This window comes from Arvicola amphibius, chromosome 4, assembly GCF_903992535.2.
Source record: "Arvicola amphibius chromosome 4, mArvAmp1.2, whole genome shotgun sequence".
In the NCBI taxonomy this organism is placed as follows: Eukaryota; Metazoa; Chordata; class Mammalia; order Rodentia; family Cricetidae; genus Arvicola; species Arvicola amphibius.
In genome coordinates this window covers 63,017,592-63,041,233 of record NC_052050.1, presented here as the reverse complement: position 1 = coordinate 63,041,233, position 23,642 = coordinate 63,017,592, and the positions used below count along the sequence as shown (strand labels likewise).

Here is a 23,642-nt window from a genome sequence, read left to right as displayed (position 1 = left end):
AACCAACATTCAGTTTATTTTCCCAGGGCTAAGTATTTCAAGTTGAGGAAGAGTCCTAAAGGATCTCTAAATTCTGAGCACCCCCACTCCTGCCTTTCCCTGGCCCAGAGCAACCACCTCAGAGCCCCAGGTCCCACCCAGCAGGACCTGACCAGCTTTGTTGGCACTGACACAGATTGCCAGGTAGATAGGCCAGCTAGTCACATGCTGCACAAAGTCCTGCTATGCCTAAATGTTATATGGGGGTATATCTCCCCTCTACATGGAATTATATAAGAACTGTTCCATGCCAGATGTGGTGTAACACACCTTTAATCCTAGCACTTGGGAGGCAGAGGCAGGTGGATCTCTGTGAGTTCGAGGTCAGCCTGGTCTACAGAGTTTCAGGACAGTGGGAGCTACTAAGAGACCTTGTCATAAAAAAAGAGTTCAAAGTCATGACCCTGGGTCATGTGGCTAGTTTGAGGTCAGCCTAGGTTATATGAAATTCTGTCTCAAAACAAAACATGGCCACTAATGATAATTATGTTAATGCTGACAGAGCCCAGAGAAGGTCTAGTATAAATACCATACTCAGAAAGTATTTACCCAGAAGTAAAAGTGCGCACCGATGGAGGTGTGGACTGTTGTGTGATACGGGCCACAGTTCTCCGAAATCCTGCTCCACTTCCCAAGTTCCTCTAAACCTTAGGTTTTTTGGCACCTCTTCAAGCACTGGCCTTAGTGTGTCTTGTAATAGGGACTTTGGCTGTTTCCCTGACCCCTTAAAAGGCATTAATTGCCCTTAATTTTCCTCTGAGAGAGGGGCCCTGAGGGAAGTATGGAGAGCTGTCCCAGGCTTTCAGGCCAGTGGCTGGAGTTGGAACTTTACATGAGATTGCGATCAGTTCTTCTTCCAGTATTCCTGATGACCGTAACACCAAGGTTTCACCTCCAAGAGTCTTCAGGAAGCCTGGCCCTCCATCCAGGGGACCACCTGCCCCTTAGTCCTTCTGTTGGAGAGGCCAATCTTCCAGGTTGTTAGGGCTTCAGATGAGTGTGGGACTCCTGGGAAGGCCTGCAGGCTTAAGGTCCTCAGGTTTCTAGAACCAGTCCCAGAACTTCTCCCATTTCCAGTATTTTGGGATCTGAGTTGAAGGAAAGCTCAACAACTAAAGAAGTCAATCTTGTCTTCTTCATTATCTCGTGTAGTGACCACTGAACAGCATTTGTATCTCGTGTTTACTGTGCCTTTCCCCACCTTATAGTGTAAACTCCGGGAGGACAGGTGCATGTTAGCCTGGTTTATTGGCAGACCTTTCTAAGAACTTTGCAGGCCCCCAGAGCACGAAGTCAGTAAATATTTATCATACCGAATGAGAGTGAAATTTAAAACCGCCTGGAATAAATGGTTCCTTCATTTTACAATAAAGAAATCGAGACCCAGGAGGTGGACCTGACTACTGCAGATCAGATGTCCTAAACAGCATCTCAGAGCTCTCCGAGTCCCCCAATTGTCAGTTCAACTCCACCCGAAACAATTCTTTAGAAAAACACAAGCTACTTGAAAGAAACCATTTCCTGCCCATAAAACACTGAGATTCGGGGGCCTGGATAGGGTGGGCACTACTGGGAATCCCGTTCTCTTTCCGAGGCGTTCGCTGCCTCTAAGGGGTAAGGACTCACTTGGACCCACTGCGGGTGCTCTGGCCAGGCAGCATTTGGGCCAAGGTCACCGGAGTGGGCCCAGGAGCCATGCACAGGGGGCAGTCAAAGAACCCTTGGCAGCATCTGCCAAGTCAGGGCCGACGTATTAAGAGACCGCTTCCCCGGAGTCCCGCAACCCACGTCGCCAGCGTTGTCAGGCCGTCTGGCCGCATGGCCAGGCCCCATGTGCTCCACCTGCGGTAGCTCTTGGGCACTGGCCCTTTAAGGCTCCTTCCCACCACCCCCGCCCTCCCGAGTTGCATCAGGCACGTGCTCGCCCCCGTCCGCTTGCCGCGCCGCGGGAATGGACGCCGGGGGGGCGGGGAGGGGGCGGGGTTTTCCGCCGTGCGCGAGCCCGCCCGCCGCCGCTCCGTCCCTCCCCTCGCGCGCCGCGTCCCGAGGCGCGCGCCCGCCCGCCGCCCGCCGCGGATCGCGTGGTCTGGCTCGGCTCTCCGCGCCGCTCCCCCCCGGGCCGTCCGCACCGCTGCAGCCCCCCGAGCCGCCCCGGGCCGGGGGCGGGGGGACGCAGGCCGGGGACCGAGACCAGCTAGGCCAGCTAGGCGCGCCGGAGCCCTCTGCTGCCCGGCGCGCCGCTCCGCTCCGCGTTTGCCCGCGCCGCCCCGCGTCCGCGCGGCCCGGGCCCCGGCGCCCCGCCAGCGGCCTCGAGCGGGGCCCGCGGCGCGCCCGGCCGCTTCGCGCAGATGGCCACTCAGGTAGAGCCGCTGCTGCCGGCGGGTGCCGCGCTGCTGCAGGCCGACGAGCACGGCTTGGCGAGGAAGAAGCCCGTGCCTGACGCGCAGGCCGAGCCGGGCCCGAGCGACGGCGGCGGCGAGCCCGACGGCAGCGTCCGCAGGCCAAGGCCCGCCTGCGCCAGGCCCAGCCGCGACGGCGCGGAGCGCGAGAGCCCGCGGCCACCCGCAGCCGCCGAAGCCCCAGCGGGAAGCGACGGTGAGGACGGCGGCCGGCGTGACTTCGTGGAGGCGCCGCCGCCCAAGGTGAACCCGTGGACGAAGCACGCGCCGCCGCCGACCGCGGTGAACGGACAGCCGCCTCCAGGTGGGTCTGCTCGTCGCGGTATTGGCCCGCGCGGTGACGCGGGCGTTTCCCTCGGTGCGGGGCTGCCGGGGCAGCAGCGGTTGGTGGCAACGGCGCGCCTCGGGCCTAGCTGGCCGGACCGGGCCGGGCGGGGCCGCTCGGTGTGCTCCCGGTGTGCCCTGTGTTCCCTGCGTGCTGCCACCCCGGGAGTGCGTGTTCAGTGAACATGTGTCACGGCACCGAGCGGGGCCCGGCTTTGAACTTAGCAACTTTGCGCCTCGGGGTGCCGGGTGAGGCGTGGGGAGTGCGGGCTCCGGCGTGCGTCGGAGCCGGTGGCGGCCTGCGGCGACGCGAGGGGCGTGTGTGGTGGCGAAGGAGTGGCCGGGCCGGTGCGGGGCGGGCGGGTGACAGTTGGGCGCCATGCGCCGCGCCGGGGCTGTTCGCCGCGCTCGCCGGCCTGGGCTGCGCGCGGGGCTCCCCTCCCCCTCCGAGTCCGGACGGGAGGTGACTAGGGAATCCCAACTGAGGGCGATCGGCTTGGTCAACGACGGGCACACGCCTCGGGTACAGCCTTAGGGGCACAGAGGATTTCCGCCTGTGTGTTCTCGTGTTCGTAGTGAGCGTGGCCCTGGAGTTTGACCGTCCGAGTCCCTATACTTTATTTTTTTTTAAACTCCCTTACACCGTGGGCACCGAGGAAGTCGGAGCTAGCCGCTTTCAGGTTCCAGAGTGCAGGAAAGTGCAGGTCTAGCCCTGGGGGAACCCAGCATAAGCCCATCCTCAGCAGCACGTTGGTTGCCCTTTCGATTTCTCTTAGGGTTTCTTCATTAGGAGGAGGGCACATGGGGTGGGGGTGTGCTGTAGTACTAGTGTTCTCTTCCTCTCCTTCCCTTCCAGAATCCTCTTATGCAAGGGGCAGTGCTGAAACCTCCATTTTCTTTCAGATCCTCGCTCTCCACCCACAGAGTGGGGGAAACAACTTTTAAGACGCTCTTTGGTCCTGCCCCTCTTTAAACCCAGAGGTATAATCATCCTCTCGGGAGCCGCGCTCCTCAGAAGTTTAAATGAGGCTGTTCACTCAGGCCGCCGCTCTTAGCTACTGGTGAACCTGCCTTGTGGGTTTTAAATCAGCTGTGACATCAGGCAGGATTGGGTGCCTGAGCTGGCATTTTGTGTAAAGCCAAAGGCCCTTGGTAGCTTGCGTCACTGGGGTTATTGATCGTGGGAAGAAGACAGTTTGGCTGGCATCTCAACTTTCCCTCCGGATAAAGCCAGTCACGATTTAAGTGACCAAAGAACAAATTCTATGTAGGGTATATAAGTTCTGTTCCCTTTTATATATTTTATTTATTATTTTGGCTTTTTGAGATAGGGTTTTTCTGCGTAGTTCCGTCCTGGAACTTGCTCTGTAGACCATGCTGGCCTTGAACTCACTTGAGTTCCACCTGCTTTTGCCTCCTGAGTGCTGGGGTTAAAGGCATGTACCACCACCGCGGGCCTGTCCTGATTTTGTTTGATTTTTATTTTCTTGGGATCTTAAAACAAGAGAGTGACTACCGGTTTGCTTAGGATCTTTGAAATAGTCTTTTGGCAGACTACTGGAATTAATCCAGTGGCTTCTGAGTTTAAGCTTGTTAAGGTCTTGATGCGTAGTAGAGTGAATTCTGTGATTGGGTTGTCTGCGGGTAAGGGTTGGTCGTGCCCTTATTTCGTCAGCCAGTGGGATCTGTAGGTCCTTTTTCAGCCCTGGTTTTATTTGCAGACTGGACACTAGTGGAGTGACTGTGGTCTTGGGATTTTGTGTTCTGTGATGCATATGTTCTTGGGAGTCTACAGAAATGAGTGTCTCATAAGCAAGCTAAGCCTTTCAAAGCTTGCTACAAATGCCTATTTTTAGCTTCCTTTTGGCTCAGATGCTGGTGTTTTAGTTCTTCAGAGACACAAGCAGTACTAGTAATGTTTTACCATTTCTTTCCTCCCATGTGGAGTTCTCAATCTAGTTTAAACTTCCAAGTCCTAGGTTTGTAGTTTTTTTGGAGGATGGGTGAGGGCATGGTCTTAATGTAGCCTACGGTGGCTTAATACTTAATTAAGCCGGGCGGTGGTGGCGCACGCCTTTAATCCCAGCACTCGGGAGGCAGAGGCAGGCGGATCTCTGTGAGTTCGAGGCCAGCCTGGTCTACAAGAGCTAGTTCCAGGACAGGCTCTAAAAAAGCTTCAGAGAAACCCTGTCTCGAAAAACCAAAAAAAAAAAAAAATACTTAATTAAAGGTGGTCCTGACTCCTTATTCTCCCACCTCTGCTTTCCCATTCATGAGATTGCAGGTATATAACACCATACCTGGCTTTAGGTTTGTAGTTTTTGTTGTGTTTTTTTTTTTTGTTTTTTTTTTTTGTTTTTGAGACAGGGTTTCTCTGTAGCTTTGGAGCCTGTCCTGGAACTAGCTCTTGTAGACCAGGCTGGTCTCGAACTCACAGAGATCCACCTGCCTCTGCCTCCCGAGTGCTGGGATTACAGGTGTGCGCCACCACCGCCCTGCATTTTTGTTGTTTTTGAGACTGGTTTCTCTGTAACTGCCCTGGCTTGGCTATCCTGAGACTCACTTTGTAGACCAAGACGGCCTTGAACTCACAGAGATCTGCCCGCTTCTGCCTCACTGCTGTGATTAAGGGTGTATGTCATCATGCCCGGCAGGTTTGTAATTTTAAATTTTGGGATTTGTCCTTTAGGACACCCTTCCTAACAGTATTATTTACATTCTTTTTCCCTTATTCAAGCCACACACCCTCTGAGTCTGTAGAGTGCCTGTGTGGGAAGAGATGCGTAGGTTCGGTGCTCAGACTGCACGTGTTCACAGTGCCATCTGTACCCCTTGTTAGCAGTGTGTCTCACTTTCCCCATTTGTACATCAGGTTAATTTATGATGTTCCTTCCTCAAAGAGCAGTAGTGAGCATTCACTGACAACTGACACTGCGTGATTAGTCTAGAGCAGTGGCTCTCAGCCTTCTAATGCTGTCACCCTTCAACGAGCTCCTCATGATGTGGTGACCCCCCAACCCATAAAACTATTCTCATTGTACTTCATAACTGGAATTTTATTACTGTTATGAGTCGTAATGTAAATATGCTTTCCAGTGGTCTAAAGGGACCCATGTGTAAGGGTTCGTCGACCCCCAAAGGGGTCATGACCTACAGGTTCAGAACCATTGGCTTAGTGCCTGGGAGATTATAGGACCTCAGGAACTTTTATCTGATCTGGATCTCCATCTTTATTTTTACTTTTTTTTACTTGTGAAAAGAAAGCAGTTGCTGGGCGGTGGTGGTGCATGCCTTTAATCCCAGCACTTGGGAGGCAAAGGCAGGCTCCAAAGCCACAGAGAAACACTGTCTTGAAAAACCAGAAAAAAAGAAAAGAAAGCAGCTAAAGATGCACATGTTTTGTTTTTGTGTATAGCTCAACACCCCCACAAGAAACACGGATTGCTTTAAGGTTAACCTTTTAACTGGGCATGGTGGTTCACACCTATCTTCCCTTATCCGACAGAAGGATGGCTGACTGACTGTTCAGAGCAAGCTTCTGGAGACAATTATTTTTGGTTTTTTGAGCTAGGGTTTCTCTGTAGCTTTGGAGGCTGTCCTGAAACTCTATAGACGAGGCTGGCCTTGAACTCTGGTGTTCGGCTTGCCTCCTCAAAAAAAAGTAAAATAACTTTTGACTCAGTGAGTTGATACACCCTTGTAATAAAAATTCACAAAATTTTAAATTTTTACCCTTTCTTTTTGAATGCAAAGCATATATATGAACAGCTTATTTTTTAAATATTTATTTATTATGTATACAATATTCTGTCTGTGTGTATGCCTGAAGGCCAGAAGAGGGCACCAGACCCCATTATAGATGGTTGTGAGCCACCCTGTGGTTGCTGGGAATTAAACTCAGGACCTTTGGAAGAGCAGGCAGTGCTCTTAACCTCTGAGCCATCTCTCCAGCCCCTTATTTTTTTAAGCACTTGTTTTGTGTGATGGTGTGCTGGCATGGAGGTCAGAGGTTACAGGAGTCTGTCCTTTCCTTCCACCATATATGGGTCCTGAGGACTAAATTCAGATTGTCGTGCTAGTTTGCAAGTGCTTTTACCTGCTGAGCCATTTTGCCAGCCCATGGTATCTGTCCCCTCCTCTTTCCTCTCTGTAACTGCCCTGGCTGTCCTGGAACTCACTTTGTAAACCAGGCGGGCCTGGATTTGGAGACCCGCTGGAATTAAAGGTGTGCCCCCACTGCACCTGACTAGTAATGAGTGTCTTTATTGTTTTTCAAGATAGCGTTTCTTTGTGTAGTCCTGGCTGTCCTGGAATTTACTTTTTTTTTTTTTTTTTTTTTTTTTTTTTTTGGTTTTTCGAGACAGGGTTTCTCTGAAGCTTTTTTAGAGCCTGTCCTGGAGCTAGCTCTTGTAGACCAGGCTGGTCTCGAACTCACAGAGATCCGCCTGCCTCTGCCTCCCGAGTGCTGGGATTAAAGGCGTGCGCCACCACCGCCTGGCTGGAATTTACTTTGTAGACCAGGTTGACCTTGAATGAGATCCTCCTGCCTCTGCCTCCCAAGTGCTGGAAATCTAATTTTTATTCACTGTAAGCTTTAGTTAATTTGCATCTCCAAGACCCTGAGGATCACTCAACCTCGCTCTCCCAAGTACAGCAAGCAGCCTGAGTTTGTTGTCTGTCTGCCTCTCATTGGCTATACTGAGAAAGCTTGTGCCTGAGCTGGGGATAGAGTCTGAGATTTAGCTGTTTCCTTTGTGTTGTATGAGACTCTGAAATGGAACTGATGATTGCAGAGTCAGGGTTCCAAGGCCAGCTAACTCATGGTGGGTCCTGCCCAGTCCCTTCTGCTAAACTAGTTGGTCATCACTAGTACCTCACAGCATCATTTAAGTCTTTAGACTTCTGGCTCTGGAAACTGGGTTTACACTTTTGGTTCCCTAGCTGCATTTCTAACTTGCTGGGTATGTAATCTTGGAATTGTGCACCTCTCTGAGTCACTAATAATTTACTCCTAAAGGAGAGTTTAAGAATTGAAGGTGGCAAATGTTTCAAAAGCTCTTAACTTAGCACATGTGCAAGGCACAGTGGAAACCCATAAGTGTTGCATATAGTAAACACAGTTTAAAATTATATTTGTGGGGTCAGTGAAATGGCTCAGCAGATAACGGCACCTAGCACCTTCTACTAACCCTTATGACTTGAGTTGGATCCTCGGGACTCATAGTTGATACCTGCAAGTTGTACTCTGATCACACATTTATAAATAAAATAAGTATATACATTTGTGATAGTTTTCATTATGTACTTATCCTGCTTTCGATTGAGCCCCAGTCACATAACCTATGGTCTCTGTCTTTTCTTCTACTGCATTTAGATTAGACCTAAATGTTTTAAGGTTCTAGTGTTAAAACTGTTCTCCCTGCTAGAACCCTTAACCCACTCCCCACCAAAACAAAACTGAAGCAGAGTTTTTAAGTGCATGTTTCCTCAAATCTACCAATGTGATGGGGGAACTCATGTATTGACTCCAAGCCCTGTGAAGGCTAGAGGCTCTTAGGTTTATGAACTGAGGTTGGTGGAGTGATTGGCCTTACTGTGTGGTGATAGAAACCTCATAACAGTACCTATTATGAGATACCTCCCACCCCAATGCTTAGAGAAAAATAGGATGACCTTGAGGTTCCCATTCTAACACCCCATCTCCCAAGTGCTGGGATTCAAATGTGGCCACTCAAGTTTATTATCCAGTGTTAAACAAGAAAGTCTGTTAAACAAATGTTTTATCAGTAAAGAGGTGGACTTTCAGGAGACTGTTAAAGATGAAAAGGTTGAAGTCCAGTTATGCGTTGTGGTGAATCTTGTCTAGATCTTCATTTAAACAAACGGGGCCATGAGATGTTTTGAAGCAGGGTATGGTGGCTCATGTCTGTGCTCCCACCACAGGGATACTGAGGCAGTACGAGAGTTCTAGGTCAGCTTGGGCTGTCTCAAGCAAACAAACTCCCACAAAAATCCTTTTGATAACAAATGGCAGATTTGATCATTTTAGATTATATTAGGTTATCCTTTTTTGTTGAGGTCATATGGTCGTTCCCTTGTTTTGAGTTTGTTGGTTGTTTTTGCAAATGAACATCAAGAACAGTTTGAGTGAGGCCTTTTCACCCTGACTTGTGTCACTTTTTCTTCTGAAGAAAGAAGTTACTTTTAGGATTCTTTGCAGGGGAGGGGAGCAACCTTCCAGCTACCTGCCCAGCAAGGACAGGTGATTGGGAGGTGGCTCTGGTTTTGGGGGATGGGGTAGGGACAACTCTTGACTTTGAACCTCCTGAGAGACTCTTTGCTGATTTTTGTCTGGATCTGCAGTGGGTCCCAAACCAGAGTCAGCATTTTATGCTGTTACTCGGCTTCCAGTCTTGTCTTCTCTGGGAAACAAGCAGAGAGAGAAGGAGCAGTGCCTCAAACCACAAAGCCCTCTTAAAAATGGAGAGCTTGGCAGATTTGGGAGTGCCCCTGTTCACAAAATCCAAGAGGAGCTCAGAGGGGTAATTAGGTGTTGGTTGACTCTGGCAGGGTTTTTTCAGTCAAGGCTCACAGACCTCTGTTGGCTGGCCCAGGGTGATCTCAGAGAAGTGGCCTTAACCTCTTGGGATTGAGGTTTTGATAACAACTAATAAAGTGAAGGAAGAAGCTGAGGAAATTTAAAATAGAACCTGGGCAGAGCCTTTTGTTTTTGTTTTGTTTTTTTCTAGACAAGGTTTCTCTGTAGCTTTGGAGCCTGTCCAGGAACTAGCTCTTGTAGACCAGGCTAGCCTTGAACTCATCTAGATCCAACTGCCTCTCCCTCCCAAGTACTGGGATTAAAGGCATGTGCCACCACCACTAGGCAAGAGTCTTCTATACCTTCCCTAGCTTGCCTAGCCTCTTTACTTTGGACTCATGCAGTGCTTCCACATGGTTCTCAGAGTCAACATCTTACACAGGCGTAATTGGCACACAGCCAGAAGATGCATTCTTCAACCAGATTTGTGTAAATTGAGGACTTGGGGGATGGGGTATTCCGTGCCTTTCTTAAATGAGGGTGAGTAGCCAGGAGTTGTTGAGTTTCAAGATGGCCAGCTTTCTGTGGCTGGTGACCTGAGATGTCTCCCTGCGGCTTTTCTATGAAATAACAAGGACAGGCTTGATGTGACTGACACCTTTGAACTCAGGAGAGGGCCTTCTGATGAAATGTGTGAAACTGGCCAGGTGATGAGCATCTTCATCTTAATCTAGGGTGCTATGAACAGACATAGCTATTGACCACCAAAAAGGCTCCTGCATCCTACAATATCCAGCCTGCATAATTGTTCTGTTTGAAGTTACCAGGTAGTCTCAACAGGTGCTGCTGCCCTAATTTGCATATGAAGAACAGGCTCATAAGAGATTGAGCAACTATCCTAAGTGTTCAGAGAAACTTAAGGCCATCCTGCACTCTCTTGTGTTTGTCAAAGCACATCTGATTCACCAGTGCTATCTTTTGGGGCCTTAAAATTTACTTCCAGATCTAGATTTTTACAAACACACACACACACACACACACACACACACACACACACACACACACACACACACACACCCCTCTCGAAACAGAGTTTCTCTATAGCTTTTGGAGTCTAGTCTGTCTTGGAACTCGCTCTGTAGACCAGGCTGGCCTCGAACTCAGAGAGATCCGCCTGTCTCTGCCTCCTGAACGCTGGGATTAAAGGCGTGCACCACCACTGCCTGGCCTCAGGTCTAGATATTTCTTTCCACTCTGTTGAGTGTATGAACTAGACATCATATCTCTGTTAGGTTGCCCCATCAGCCTCTTTAACTGTCTCCTGTTACTCCTGCTTAGAACCCTCTGATAGCTTCTCAGAACAGGAGTCCTTAGCCCATCCTAAGATTTCCTGACTTGGGTCCCCCACCCAGCATGCTCCATGCTCCATGCTCCATGCACCACTTTCTTCTTTCCCAACAGTGCTAGAGTGTGTTTGATATGCTTCTGCTCCCGGTGTTTGGTTCTGGAATGCTCTGTCTCTGGATTGTTGTCATGGTGAGGCCTTCCCAGACCTGCATAGTCTAGAAACCCTGGCCCTGGACTGTATCCCATTCCTCTGACTCTGCTTTGTCCTTTTTAGCTTTGTCTCTACTTGGTCAATGTGTCCCCAGCGCTACAGCCAAGGCTGCTAAGTTGTAGTGGGAGATGAACACACACTGAGCAAATAAATAAACTTCAAGTGTGTGAAGTGTTGAGGATACTATAGTGGATAGGAGGACATGTACCCAGAGTTCAGTGTGCAAGAAAATGCCATGTGGGAAGAGTGCATATGATGCAGCAGGGACATCCAGTGGAGTTCAGCTCAGAGTTGCTGGGGAGCAGGGTTGAACTGGCATAGAAAGGGTGAGTGGCTACTGAGAAGAGCCTGTGATCACTTCGTTTTTGGTTGAGAGCGGAGTGGGGCTCAGGAACTGAGTTCTTGTGGTTGGAGTGTAGCCAGCTACTAGATAGGGGGGCAGTCCTGCTTTATAGGAGTGCCAAGTTCCAATTTAAGTAGAGGACCATGGGGAACCTTAGGGGATTTTGAGTGAAAAGTGATGTGGTTAAATTTCTCCTTTTACAAGATGGTGACCTCTTACATTAAGATAAATGGTTTGGGTTTTCATATCTGATCTTTTGGGCTAGAATTTCCAGGTTACAAAAAGGAGCCCCCATGTTACACTGCCCTTCAGTCACTTTGCAGCACAGCCCTGAACTTTTCCAGGTACATTTTCCTACATGTCTGAATTCAGCTGAATTAATACCCGTGCTCAGGAACCAGGCGTTTGCATTGTCCTAGACCGGCTACTAAGTACCTTCCTGAAAAGGCTTACCGAAGGAGGTAGGCTTTGTTATGGTAGGTGTGCCCTGACATTTGATTTTCCCTCTCCTCTTTGAAGAGAATGGGGATTATTAAAATTGGAAGGGGATGCAGAGATGGAATACTCCATTACAGGGTCCTTCACAGGTTAGGCTGCTGTGCCACAAGCATGACAGTGGCACAACAACTTAGATCAGGTGTTTGGGCTTTGGGTTTCAGTCTTGGGCTGCTGGCTGGGTTACTTTGGCCTGAGACAGGTTGAACATAGAACAGGAAGACTGTATAGAGGAGGAGACTGTTATCTCTTGGACGTGGGAACAGTGAGGAAGGATTGGGCAAATAATCAATAACAACCAATGTCCAGCTAGAGCTCCACTTTTCCTAAGATTTCTAAAATCTAAAATTATTCCACCAGCTGAGGACCAACCCTTAACATGTGAGCCTCTGGGGGACATTGCATATTCAAACCATAAATAGCACCCACCTACTAGGACCACTAGGAGATGGGCTTCAGTGAGTGTGTCTGGAAGTTCTCAACAGGAACCTGTCTCAGAAACTGGGGTTTTACTCTTGAGGTCTTGAATTTGGCCTTTCATTTTGCTTAACAAAGAGGATGAAGCCATTCTTTTTCATGGCCCAGCATCCTCTGTCCCTTGATCCCTAGGATTTGGAGCTGAGCATTAAAAGGGGGGTAATTCATGTCACATCCTCCAGCTAGTTTTTCTGACCCTGCCTTTTACTGACTTATTGTAGAGGCAGATTTAAGGACCTTGTAAGAAACCCAAATGGAGGTGGTCTCTCTCTCTTTCTGGGTGTGGGTATGTATGCTTACATGTTTGTCTCCTGCCTGCCTGCCTGCCTGCCTTCCTTCCTGTGTTTGGAGGTTAGAAGACAACTTGCTGGAGTTGGTGCAGGTGCATGAGTGTCCCAGCAATCTGATTCAGTCCTCCTTTATGTGCTGAGCCAAATTGTGGCTCTTGGAATTTTTAGTGGAAAACAAGCCTGGATGCTTTGTGGTAAAATTGTCCATTTAGTGCTTTTGTGTCTTTTCACAGCTTTGGATTTGTTGCAGATAGCTCTCCTTTCCTGTGTGTAACAAAAACATCTATTGACATTAGCAACACAGCCTTGTTTTGGGATTAAGTCCTATCATCTCAGTGACTTCATGGTTAAGTTTTGGTGCAGGTGTTGTGGGAAGCATTGGTAGATTTTGGCTTGGTTGGTTGGTAACTTTGAACAGTATCCCCAAGTGAACAGAGCAGGTGCTGAGTTCCTTGCCCAGTAGCATTTGAATAGTTTAGATGGTGATTTCTTGAGGAACCTGTAGCAATAAACTGGCAAAGTTCTAGTTTGTTGATTAAAAAATATTTTAGACTCTGTTAACTGCCACTCCCTCCCTTACAATTAAATAGTAAGCAAGATAAATTCACCACAGTGGGGCTTTTATTTGGAAAGAAAGAAGTCACAGGTTGGCTAGGTGTAGTGATACACATCTTTAATTCTGGTTCTAGAGATGGAGGCAGAAAGATTGCCCTGAGTTTAAGGCCGGCCTGAAACATTTCAGCAAGAACCAGGCTAGCTGGGATTGCAAGCCACACCAAAAACAAAAGGCTGGGCATAGTGTCATTGCCTCCCAGCCCATGGAAGGCCAAGGCGGATGGAAGGAAGGGTCTCTAAGTTTGAGGTCAGCATGGTCTACATAGGGAGTTTCAGGCCAGCCAGAAACACATAGTGAGATTCTGTTTCAAAATATAAAAACAAGTTACAAAGTGTCTGCTTGCATTTACATCCTCGTGTCTGGTCTCCTGGCAGGTTTCAAGTGATTTGCTTTAAGAACAATTTAAAGAAATCATCCATATTTTAAAATTGGGGCAATTAGACTGGGTATGGTGGCGTACAAACCTTTAATCCCAACACCCAAGAGGCAGAGGCAGGCAGATTTTTGTGAGTTCCAGGACAGCCAAGGCTATGTGAAGAGACCCACCCTGTTTCAAAAGACCACCTCCAAATGAAGGTGTGGGGGAGAGTATATAGAAGTTTAGGGATTTCCAACTTTGCTTTAAAGAGAAAAGGCTGCATAAAACTTTGCTGAATTGCTTGAGAGTACTGGGTGAGGGACATGGTCTGGAGTTAAAGTGTGTTGCCACTGACAGTTGGTGGCCAAAGCACAGCCCTTCAGGACTACTGGCTAGTAGCTGTTTACATGCAGGGCCTTGAGTTTTCATCCTTCATCAGACTTTCTTCCAGCATAAAGCCTGTGGGACTGTGTTCTGATCAAGGTATAAGCTGAAGACTGGCCTTGTAGAATAAATAGTTGAGAAGTTATTGGATGAAACTGGAAGACTCTTCAGAGGGAACTACTTAATCTCCTGAGGGAGAGGGAAGGAGTGTGGTGAGGATGAGATACCAAGAGCACTGCTGCCTGAAGCCCTGGAGCAAAGCTATGGATGAGCTTGCCAAGGAAACTGTTGTGTTAGCCCCAGCTAGCCTTTCCTTCTTTGCCCCTTCCTGTGGACTGGGTATAAATAACATCATTGGTTTCATTCTCTTAAAGCTCCTTCTACCCCAGTCATCTCATAGATGTGAGAACGACTAAGCAGGAGTTAACTACCACAATGGAAAGGGGAAAGAAAAATGCCAGGCAGAAGTCTTGTGCAGTGTCCTTTTGTTTGGGGAAGGGAGCCAAGGTTCCTTGGAGCATTTCTCTCTGGTCAGAGGCTTCTCCCAGGCAGTGCTGTCCTGTGCTCTCTGTAGGGGGAGAGGAGGGAACAGACAGGGACATTGGAAGATCAGCTGTGCATCTCACTGAGATACTTGGGCAACCTTACTGAACTTCCCCACTTCCTTTCCTGCTTCCTGTGAATGGGAGTTGTTGAACCACAAGGTCTATCAAGGCTCTTTCCTATTTGGATTAATTTTCACTGTATCAGTTGAGTCAGAAGTTAAGATCCTGATTGTTGAGATTTCATTCAGAGAATCTCCTCAGATTGGACCAGCTTTCTTCCCTAGAGCTAGGCTAAAGCAGTGGAACTCTAGGTATGTGGTCTAGGTCAAGACTTCTGGCCCATGCTGGGTAGGGTGGGCTCCCATAGGTGTTGAGTACTTAGCAGCAAGCAGACACTTCTTGGAAGGAATGTGAGGATTCCTACATCCTGTGTGTGGTTAGATTGGGTCATTACTGAGATAACGTCTTCTGGTCTGAGCATGTAGAACGTAGGGCTGGAAGAATCTGGGGTCCAAGTGTCAGCCAGCTCAGCAGAACAGAGGTGGACTAGTACAGTGCTCAGGTTTATCCAAACAGATCCAATGCCTTGAACCTGACCTTCATGTGACAGGAACTGCTTGGCTCTCACCAAGTTGAAAAGTCACATAGTCAGCCACTGGTTTGAACAGCCTACTAAGAGATAGGCCCTGGGCCTTCTCCTGGGCACTAGAGAGAGCAGCCTGGCCTTATTGTTTACATTCCCATAGGGAAGCAGTGAACTAACTACCAATTATCTGTCCGTGCCTAACAAATCGCCTCCCAAAATAGCAGCTTAAAGAAACTGCCATCTTGAGGGTGTGTGTGCAGTCCTGTTATCCCAGCTACTCTGGAGGCAGTTTCTTGAAGTACTGGGCAGTGACTAGGGGCAGGCATTGTTAAGGTGTTGGCATGATCAGAGTGATCATTCTAGCCAGAGAAACTGTACCCAGTTAGTATCCTCCAAGGACAGAGATGGCTTGTGTAGAAGAGGAGGGCTCAGATGTTTAGGGGACTCTGCATTCTGTTGTGGACGCTAGAGAGCAATGAATGACACTGGCTTTAAGATTCTTCAAGTTAAGCTGCATGATGGTGGCACACAGGTCTAATCCCAGCGCTTGTGAGGCAGAGGCAGGTAGATGTTGTTGAGTTCAAGATGAGGCCAGCCAGGGCTACACAGAGGAACTCTGTCTTGCAACAAAATGCTTAAAGATTTCTCAGGTTTGTGGAGAATGGGGTGGGGAGCAAGATGGAAGCAGAAAGACCTACAGCAAACTCGTGCAAGTCAGCAGTAGACATGAAGACATGAAGGAAATAACTGCAGAGCTACTTGCTGGAGATTCCTTGTTCCCTCAGTTAGACACATTTTGATACCTAGTAGCATATATGATCCAGAAAATAATTGAGCCAAAATTCCAAGATGGTAAGGGCTAAAGGTTGTTTCTAGTTGTGTTGTTTCTTAGGGATTTTAAGCAGTCCAGAAGGTTGTTTTGTTTGATCTAAAACAGGACTTGAAATCATGGTATTCAAGTTAGATTTCAATACATAATTTTCCTCTGCCTTCTGTCAGAGCAGAATGTAGGCAAGGTCTTTGTTTATACCTGCAAATCTGCTTTCCTAGGAAATGTGTGGGCTGGAGAGAGGGCTCAACTAGTTAATAAATAGCACTTGCTGTTCTTTCAGAGTACTTCATTTCTGTTCCCAAAACTCATGTGGGGTGGCTCTAGTGTCCTCCTGGTCTCTGCGGGTACTGCACTTACAAGTGCATATACACACACACTGCCATACATATAATTAAAAAGAAAATCTTTTGGTTTTTCTTGAGACAGGGTTTCTCTGCATAGCGCTATCTGTCCTGGAATTCCACTCTGTAGACTAGGCTGGCCTTGGAACTCACAGAGATCTTCCACTGCCTCCCTAGTTCTGGAATAAAAGGCGTGTGCTACCACTGGAGATCTCGGGGCTACAATCTTTGGCTTCATCTGCTCTAGTATCTGATCAAGTTGGGGGCCCAGAGAAGCTCTGTGCCCTGGGGTTGGTGGATTACTTAAAACACTCTAGGCAGCTGGAAAGTATGGAGTCTGCCCTCTTGCTTTCCTTTCCAGAGATATTGCAAGAGAAACCTTTATCAGAGGGATGTTTTCATTCCAACACTGGGGAAGCTGAGAAGGAAAGGAGTCTAAGGCCAGCCTTGACTGCACAGCAGGTTTGGAGGCCAGTCTGGCCTACATGAGATGACATGCTGGACCTTACTGTGGGTTTTGACCAGCTGGATAAGACTTTTCATCAGTAGGTCTAGAGCAGGTTGAGAAAGCATGGAGAAGCCAGTTCTGACTTTGGTCTTTTTTTCTCACAGTGGGTGTTTTATACAACACTTAGCCAAGCTGCTGTGCCTCTATTAGGTCTTAGCTCATTAGATCTGTCGCATGGGTGGCAAGGTTGCCTTATAGATTCTGATTAAAGTGCTGGGATATGCTTACTTCTTACATGCTTATCAGAGTTCTGAACCTCCATCCCATTCATTTTTTACCACAGTCATGTGGGGCCCAGTTCTGGACATGATCCTTATTATAAGAAAACGGACTGGCAAGATGATTCAGTGGTTACAAGCACTGGCTGCTCTTCTAGAGGACCTGGGTTCATTTCTCAGAGCTCATATGGCAGTTTACAACTCCAGTCCACTGAAGGACACTGAATATCCAGAAGACCGGATATCTTCATAACAGACATACATGCAAGGAAACATAAAAAATAAGAATGAATCTTTAAAAGAAAAAAAATGGAGTTCCTATAGGTTTAGAAATTAACTTAAAGTTGTGCAGTAGTAGTTAGTAGCTGAGATTTGCCTGTTAAACATTTACTCAAGCCACTACCTTGCCTATTGCCTAGTCTGCATTCTCCCTAAGAGAGAGAAGAAAGAGAGAATGTGTGTTATATATGTACGTACATGCATATGCACAGAACTACAAAAGCTGTTTCTGGAAGGAGGGAGCCCCATTGCCCCTCTGGCAGGCTGGGCTCTCTGGGCATAAGACTAGTGAGTGGGTTTGAGCCAAGTCTTGGGGACTTTGGATCCTGCCAGGGATCCTTGGCCCTTCTTCCCCTCAAGAAATGTTCTTTTAGTTATGTTAGGGTCATATAGATCTGTTGGAAAGAGAGCTGATGACCTTGGGATTTTTCAGGTCTGGCCTGAAGAGTAGAAAGCGTGGACTGGCTCTCCACAGGTTTTATGAAGTCCTCTGAGTCACCAACTATTATGTACTGGGCCTTTTAGCCTTTTGAAGTGGAAATTTTTTTTAAATTACTCAGGCAATAACAGTTCATCATCAAAAATGTCCAAAAAGAAAAACTTTGGCATTGTGTCCCACCAACCACCATGAGTACTAGTAAGCACTAATAGGATTACATCTTTCTCTAAATCAGTACTGCCTGCTAGAAATACAACACAGTGGACTGGGAATGTTACTCAGTGTATAAGAGTGCTTGCTTAGCATGGATGAGGAAAGTTCTCTAGCTCCTAGCAGGCTTGGCAGAAGGAAGGCAAGAACTTTGAGTCCATGCCAGACAGCTGTAGAGGGAGGCACACACAACTGCTGCTTGTGGTCCTCACTCTCTGTCTGTCCCTTTTGGGACATGAGTCATGCTCAGAATTCACATATGCACTTGTTCCTGCCCTGGCTGAGAGAACCCTGGCAGTATAGGCACACTTACCTTTGCTACAGTGCAGGACCAGTGTTCTTCCCCCTTTACCTGCTACCTTCTCAGAGTTCCCATAGCCTGCCATTTGGTTTTGGAAGTAGCTGTAGAAGAAATCAGTGGAGGGTAGGCAAAGGCCCTCTTTTGGTCTTGTCCAGGAAGTGTCTCTAAACTACCAGGACACCATTGGTAGATGCTGACCAACAGGGCTAGAGTGGGACTATGAGAGACTCCTTCACAGGCAGCCCTGCGCACTTCCGCCCAGCCTCCGTGTGGAAGGCATCCTTGTGTCAAGGTACACAGAAGCTAGTTTCCTTGTTGCTTTGTCCTCTCATTCCCAAGTGAAATGTTTTTTGGGCTGCCTCCAACGGTACTTTTGCCTGCTGCCAGACAGCTACCTCTTTGAAGGCGGCAGCTAATTTGCCCTCGTAGTGACTGATACATGTGCATGGATAGCATGAGTGCAGTGAGCAGTGTGCTAGCTGTTGGAGTTTTGCAGGGACAGCCTGTGAATTCTGTGCCCCAGGTGACTTTGGATTGCATTGCTAAATCAGGCCGTCTCTGCTCTGTTCCTTTCTACTACCCTGTCCATTTGTAATGGACTGTGTGTCACCGCGTACTCTTCAGTCTTGCTGCTGCCCCTACATGGATGCTGTGATGAAGGGCCTTTCTGGGGCAACTTTGGATCATCCCTCAGGCGGAAGGGGTCAAGTTTGCTGGTGACTGAGAGTCTGCCAGCTAGGGAAGGCAGCCTTCTCCACACTTGACTCAAGCCCTTTCTTGATTATCACCATCATGCTTGCCGCCATGAGCCAAGTCTGCAAGTTGGGAGGGATCTCTAGGGATCAGGAGGTGGCTTGCCTTGCATTCCTTGGAGCTCTGTTGTCCTGAGACAAGATGTTGCTCAAGGTGGCAGTGGCCTACCAGCTACAATGTCCTGCTGGTAGCTGGAACAGGTGTGAGCTAGGACAAACCAGTACCAAGTAGCTATCAGAACACCATGTAGGTCTCCTTCAGAGAACTTGGGTTGTGTTTCTGCATTTGTTCTTCCTGACTTTCCTTCATCTCTTGGGAAGATCCCAGGCTTAGAGATGTAAGTTTTGTTTTAGGACAGAGTGGTCCCTGGATGGAGACAGTACTGATCCCATTGTCAGCCTTGTCAGCTTATACCAGATCCTGTTTGTTGTGGCCTGGCCTTCACCGTTCCACAGCGCATCATATGCACCCATAAATGAGAAAAAAGCATAGTTCATCCATTGCTGACTGGAACTGTAAGCACTCAGATTGGTGACTGTTGCTCCTCTGCCTATAATATAACAGGCATAGACCTCAGACTTTTCCTGAGCCTCTTGCTGCTTGAGATTCTGTATATCTCATGTACAGCACCAGGCAGTAGCATGAGACAGTCACAAGTAGGCCAAAGAATAAAGTCTCATATGCTGAGCACTAGGAGTGGGGATTGGCTGTTCATCATTGCTTTCCAGTGGCAGGATCCGAGGCCTGGGATCTGAAAATCAGTTTGGAAACTGAACCCAGAGCCTTAGGAGAATTGAGTGAGGGATTTAATCACTGAGCCACATCCATGATCCAGTTCACTATTAAGACCAGTCAGGAAAGTCATGTCTTAGTTCTACGGAGTGGGAAGGCAGCAGCTTATTCTAGTGAGATAGATGGAGTGGTGGTGGGTTAGGAAGTACTTAGGTCTGGTCATCAAAGGCCAGGAAAGGTAACTTGTTACCCATTTAGTTTTCCCCTTGGCCTAAATGAATATCCTGACTTTTCACCTTACTTCCCCTTTCTGACCTCCTTTTTGACATTTTGATCTGTGGGCTTTTTAGCTTCTTGCACCATCTGCCTCAATTCTGCTTGTGGAAGCAAAATTTTCTGGGGCTTTGGATTTTGCTTGAACCCATGATATTGCTGTTTAGTAGGCCATGGGGCATTGCCTTTATTTATGATAACAAGAGCTTCGACTACCCCTCCACACATACATAGGTGAACCCTTTATTCACCTATGAAGTGCAGACTGGTTGGTAAACTCTTTGTCCCTGGCACTGTTTTCATCATTAAAACTTCCTGACCCCTCTCCTAATCAAGTGTGAACCCCTAGTAGGGCTGGAGGCCAGGCCCTTTCTTTATGGCAGGGAAGATTCCCGCATTGCAGACCTCCCTGGTTTGGGGGGAAGAGAACCTGTTTCTACCCCTCTTTGATCCTTTGACCACAGAAGTGCTATGGTTGCACTACCACAGCTGTGAGGTAAGGGTTTTCACTGTTTTCTATTCTGGAATCTAGTTAGTGTTAAAGCAAAGTGGGGAGGACAAAGGGGCCTGTTTCTGTGACAGCTCCACCATCTTTTTGTTTTGTTTGCTTTTTCGAGACAGGGTTTCTCTGTAACAGGCCTGGCTTTCCTGAACTAACTCTGTAGATCAGGCTGGCCTCAAATTTACAGAGATCTGTCTGCTTCTCTGCCTCCTGAGTGCTGGGATTAAAGTCACACAGCTTCAATATCTTATTAGTATTATTATCATTTTAAAAAAGAAACTCTTAATTTACACAGCAGAATTTAATGTAAAATAAAGAAATACTAGAATAGGAATCTATAATAGAATACTAGTTCCTGGCTTAAGAAGCCCTGGTTTTAAAATGTCAAATGTTGTGGTTCTAGGTAACCCCTGCAAAATTAACAGTTAAAGATCCCCAGAGTTAGTGTCAAGTTAGGTCCAAAACAATCTTAGAATTGCCTAATCTGCTGCTGCTAGGTAGTTATTCACACCAGGGGCTGTAGTACACTCCAGCCACTTTTGAGTTTGGACAGGAGGTGTAGTAGTCCATTCTTCTGTCATGGTAGCCCTGTTTAGCAAAAATGTAGAACACCAGTAAAGTTTGGGTTTCAGATAACTGAATTTTATGGTATTTTAAGTGTGTCCTGAGTATTGCATAGTACATAATGTAACAGTTCTCATTGCCTATCCTAAATTCAGATTCAACTGGATGTCTTGAGTTTCAGTGTACTGTCTGCCAGCCACACTCTCTCTGTTTCTATCCTTTTGGGTCCTGAAAGATTTGGAAATTGTCCAAAGGAATGAAAAAGGGTTGCTGTACTTCCCTGAGCTCATTTCACATTAACAGTGCTGTGAGTGAATGTCATGCAGTCTCAACAGGCAGCCTGCCTGACATGTTGTGTGCCACTTTTAGTCATTAATGATACGTTGCCCAGTTAAGCTTATCATGTTATGGGGTTAGTTAACTATTGGTTAGTTTTGACCCATCTGGCCAGACCTTGGGTGTTATGTTGGCAGTTAGCATGTTCAAAGATAGGTTCCATAGTTCATACCTTTAACCCAGTGGCTGGTTAGGTAAGGTACATCGTTGGTGGGATTGGTTTGGTGTGGAAGTCGGATCCCCTCTACTTTTTTACTTTTTGAGACATAGGGTTTTACTGTGTAGCTGAAGCTAGCCCCAAACTTGCTGTGGTAGCTCAAGTTCTCCTCAGACTTGTGATCTTCTTGCTTACCTGCTTGGATTATAGATGACCTGGCCACTCCAGGAGCTCCCTCTACATCTGCAGAAAGTGTAGTATGCAGGAACTTGAAGGCGTCTTTGAACAGGGTCTAGAGACTGTTTGTAGATCAACATGTTAGTTGCTCTGTCTGTCCTTTCCCCCAAACCTCCCCCCCCCCATGTTGTCCTAAACTTCTCTCCTTCCCTATTGGGGCAAGCACAAAGCCCTGATTAGCTTATAGGAGCCAGGGCTGCTGGCATAGAGCTGCCTCCAGTTTAATCTGTTCCTGTTCTTAATGACTTCAAGCTCATCGTTGAGGTGTCTTTAGGGCCATCTTAGTCCATTGCTCCATGTTGAAGAGGAAATGTCATGGTGTTTAAGAATGCCTCCTTTAAGAGAGCGGGACATCCATCCTTGGGTCGCAGCGTTTGTGGTGCTGATCACTCGGGAGCGAATTAAAAATGGGTGATGTTGAGAAAGGCAAGACGATTTTTGTTCAGAAGTGTGCCCAATGCCACACTGTGGAAAAGGAAGGCAAGCATAAGACTGGACCAAATCTTCGCAGTCTCTTTGGGAGGAAGACAGGTCAGGCGGCTGATTCTCATACATAGATGCCAACAAGAACAAAGGCATCACCTGGGGAGAGGATACCCTGACGGAGTGTTTGGAGAATCCCAAAAAGTACATCCCTGGAACAAAAATGATCTTCGCTGGAATTAAGAAGAAGGGAGAGCTGGGTGGTAATGGCACACGCCTTTAATCCCAGCACTGGAAGGCAGAGGCAAGCTGATCTCTGTGAGTTTGAGGCCAGCCTGGTCTACAAGAGCTAGTTCTAGAACAGGCTCCAAAGCTACAGAGAAACCCTGTCTCAAAAAAACTAAAAAAAAAAAAAAAAAAAAAAGACGAAGAAGGGAGAGAGGGCAGACCTAATAGCATATCTTAAAAAGGCTACTAATGAGTAATTCCACTGCCTTATTTATTACAAAACAAATGTCTCATAGCTTTTAATGTGTACCGTAATTTAACTCATACCCAAAAATTCAGATCATGTAAGGCTAACAATGTTTTGTTGGACAGTCCTGATTTAAGTAAAACTGACTTGTAGAAAAGTGGATGTGATCTTTTTTTAAAAGTAACGATTCCAGTTGCATAAACGCTGTCACTTCTGTCCCTTCCTCAAGATAAGATTGGACCTAATTATTAAAGTCCTACTTTCCACAAAGATGGGGTGTCACCTCAAACCTATTGAATGGTTTTTATAATTTTATATAATTGGACATATGAATATGTTTAAAACACTGGGGAAATTCTGTCACCATCTCAGAAACAAGAAGACTCTCCTGTGGTAAAGTTTGTATTCCTTGCTGTTACAGGCAATGGCTAAAGGTCAGGAAGCAGCTATCTATTCTTGACTCAATGGTGTTATTTTAATTAGAATTCCCTAAGTCAAAGGATGCTGCCTTTTACTGTTGAAAGGCACTTTCTGTGGTCTATGTATAATATACCAATTAAAGAATATTTAGCACATGTTACTGTTGATCTAGTAAGTTAAAATGCCTTTAGAAACCAGCAACTTAGACCTTACTTTTTAATTCTTTATTATCTAAGACTGAATTGTAATTCAGAATTGTCCTTAAACACCTTTTCAGAAACAAAACAAAACAAAACTGGAACTTCTATACATGTGTGGTTGCTGGTGGCATTCTTTGCCAACTTTTTATGGAAGGATTAAAATAAAGGAGATGTTTGCAGCAGTAAGAAGGTTAAAAAGAAAAAAGGAATCCCTCATTTTTGGTCAGAATTCTGGTGCATGTGAGGAAGCAGTTGGATAATAGAAACTCAGTCATTTGTATGGGGAAAGCTGCTTCCTACCCCGTGAGTGGGAATGGGTGCACACAGTTTTTTGCTAGGGAGAGTATTGGCTTTGCTAAGTTTGGAAAGCTCTACGTTGGGAAGCTGCAATTTCATGTCCCAGGACCACTTCAATAGCAATTCACTGCTGATGTGGCCCCCCAGGTTGCTTTCAAACCGCAGGCTCCCAGTATACAATGAATATTTTCCT

At 47.2% G+C, this 23,642-nt stretch overlaps 1 protein-coding gene and 1 pseudogene across 1 annotated transcript in view; both read left to right on the top strand.

The window, feature by feature from the left end:
• Positions 1 to 2,387: 2,387 nt before the first annotated feature.
• The window catches only part of Larp1 (La ribonucleoprotein 1, translational regulator), a 47,346-nt gene continuing 26,091 nt past the window's right edge, over positions 2,388 to 23,642 (top strand). The window contains exon 1 of the mRNA XM_038326073.1: positions 2,388 to 2,742. Coding sequence (XP_038182001.1) covers positions 2,388 to 2,742 — 355 coding nt within the window. The remainder of the gene's footprint in view (positions 2,743 to 23,642) is intronic.
• On the top strand, positions 22,042 to 22,542 carry LOC119811906 (annotated as a pseudogene).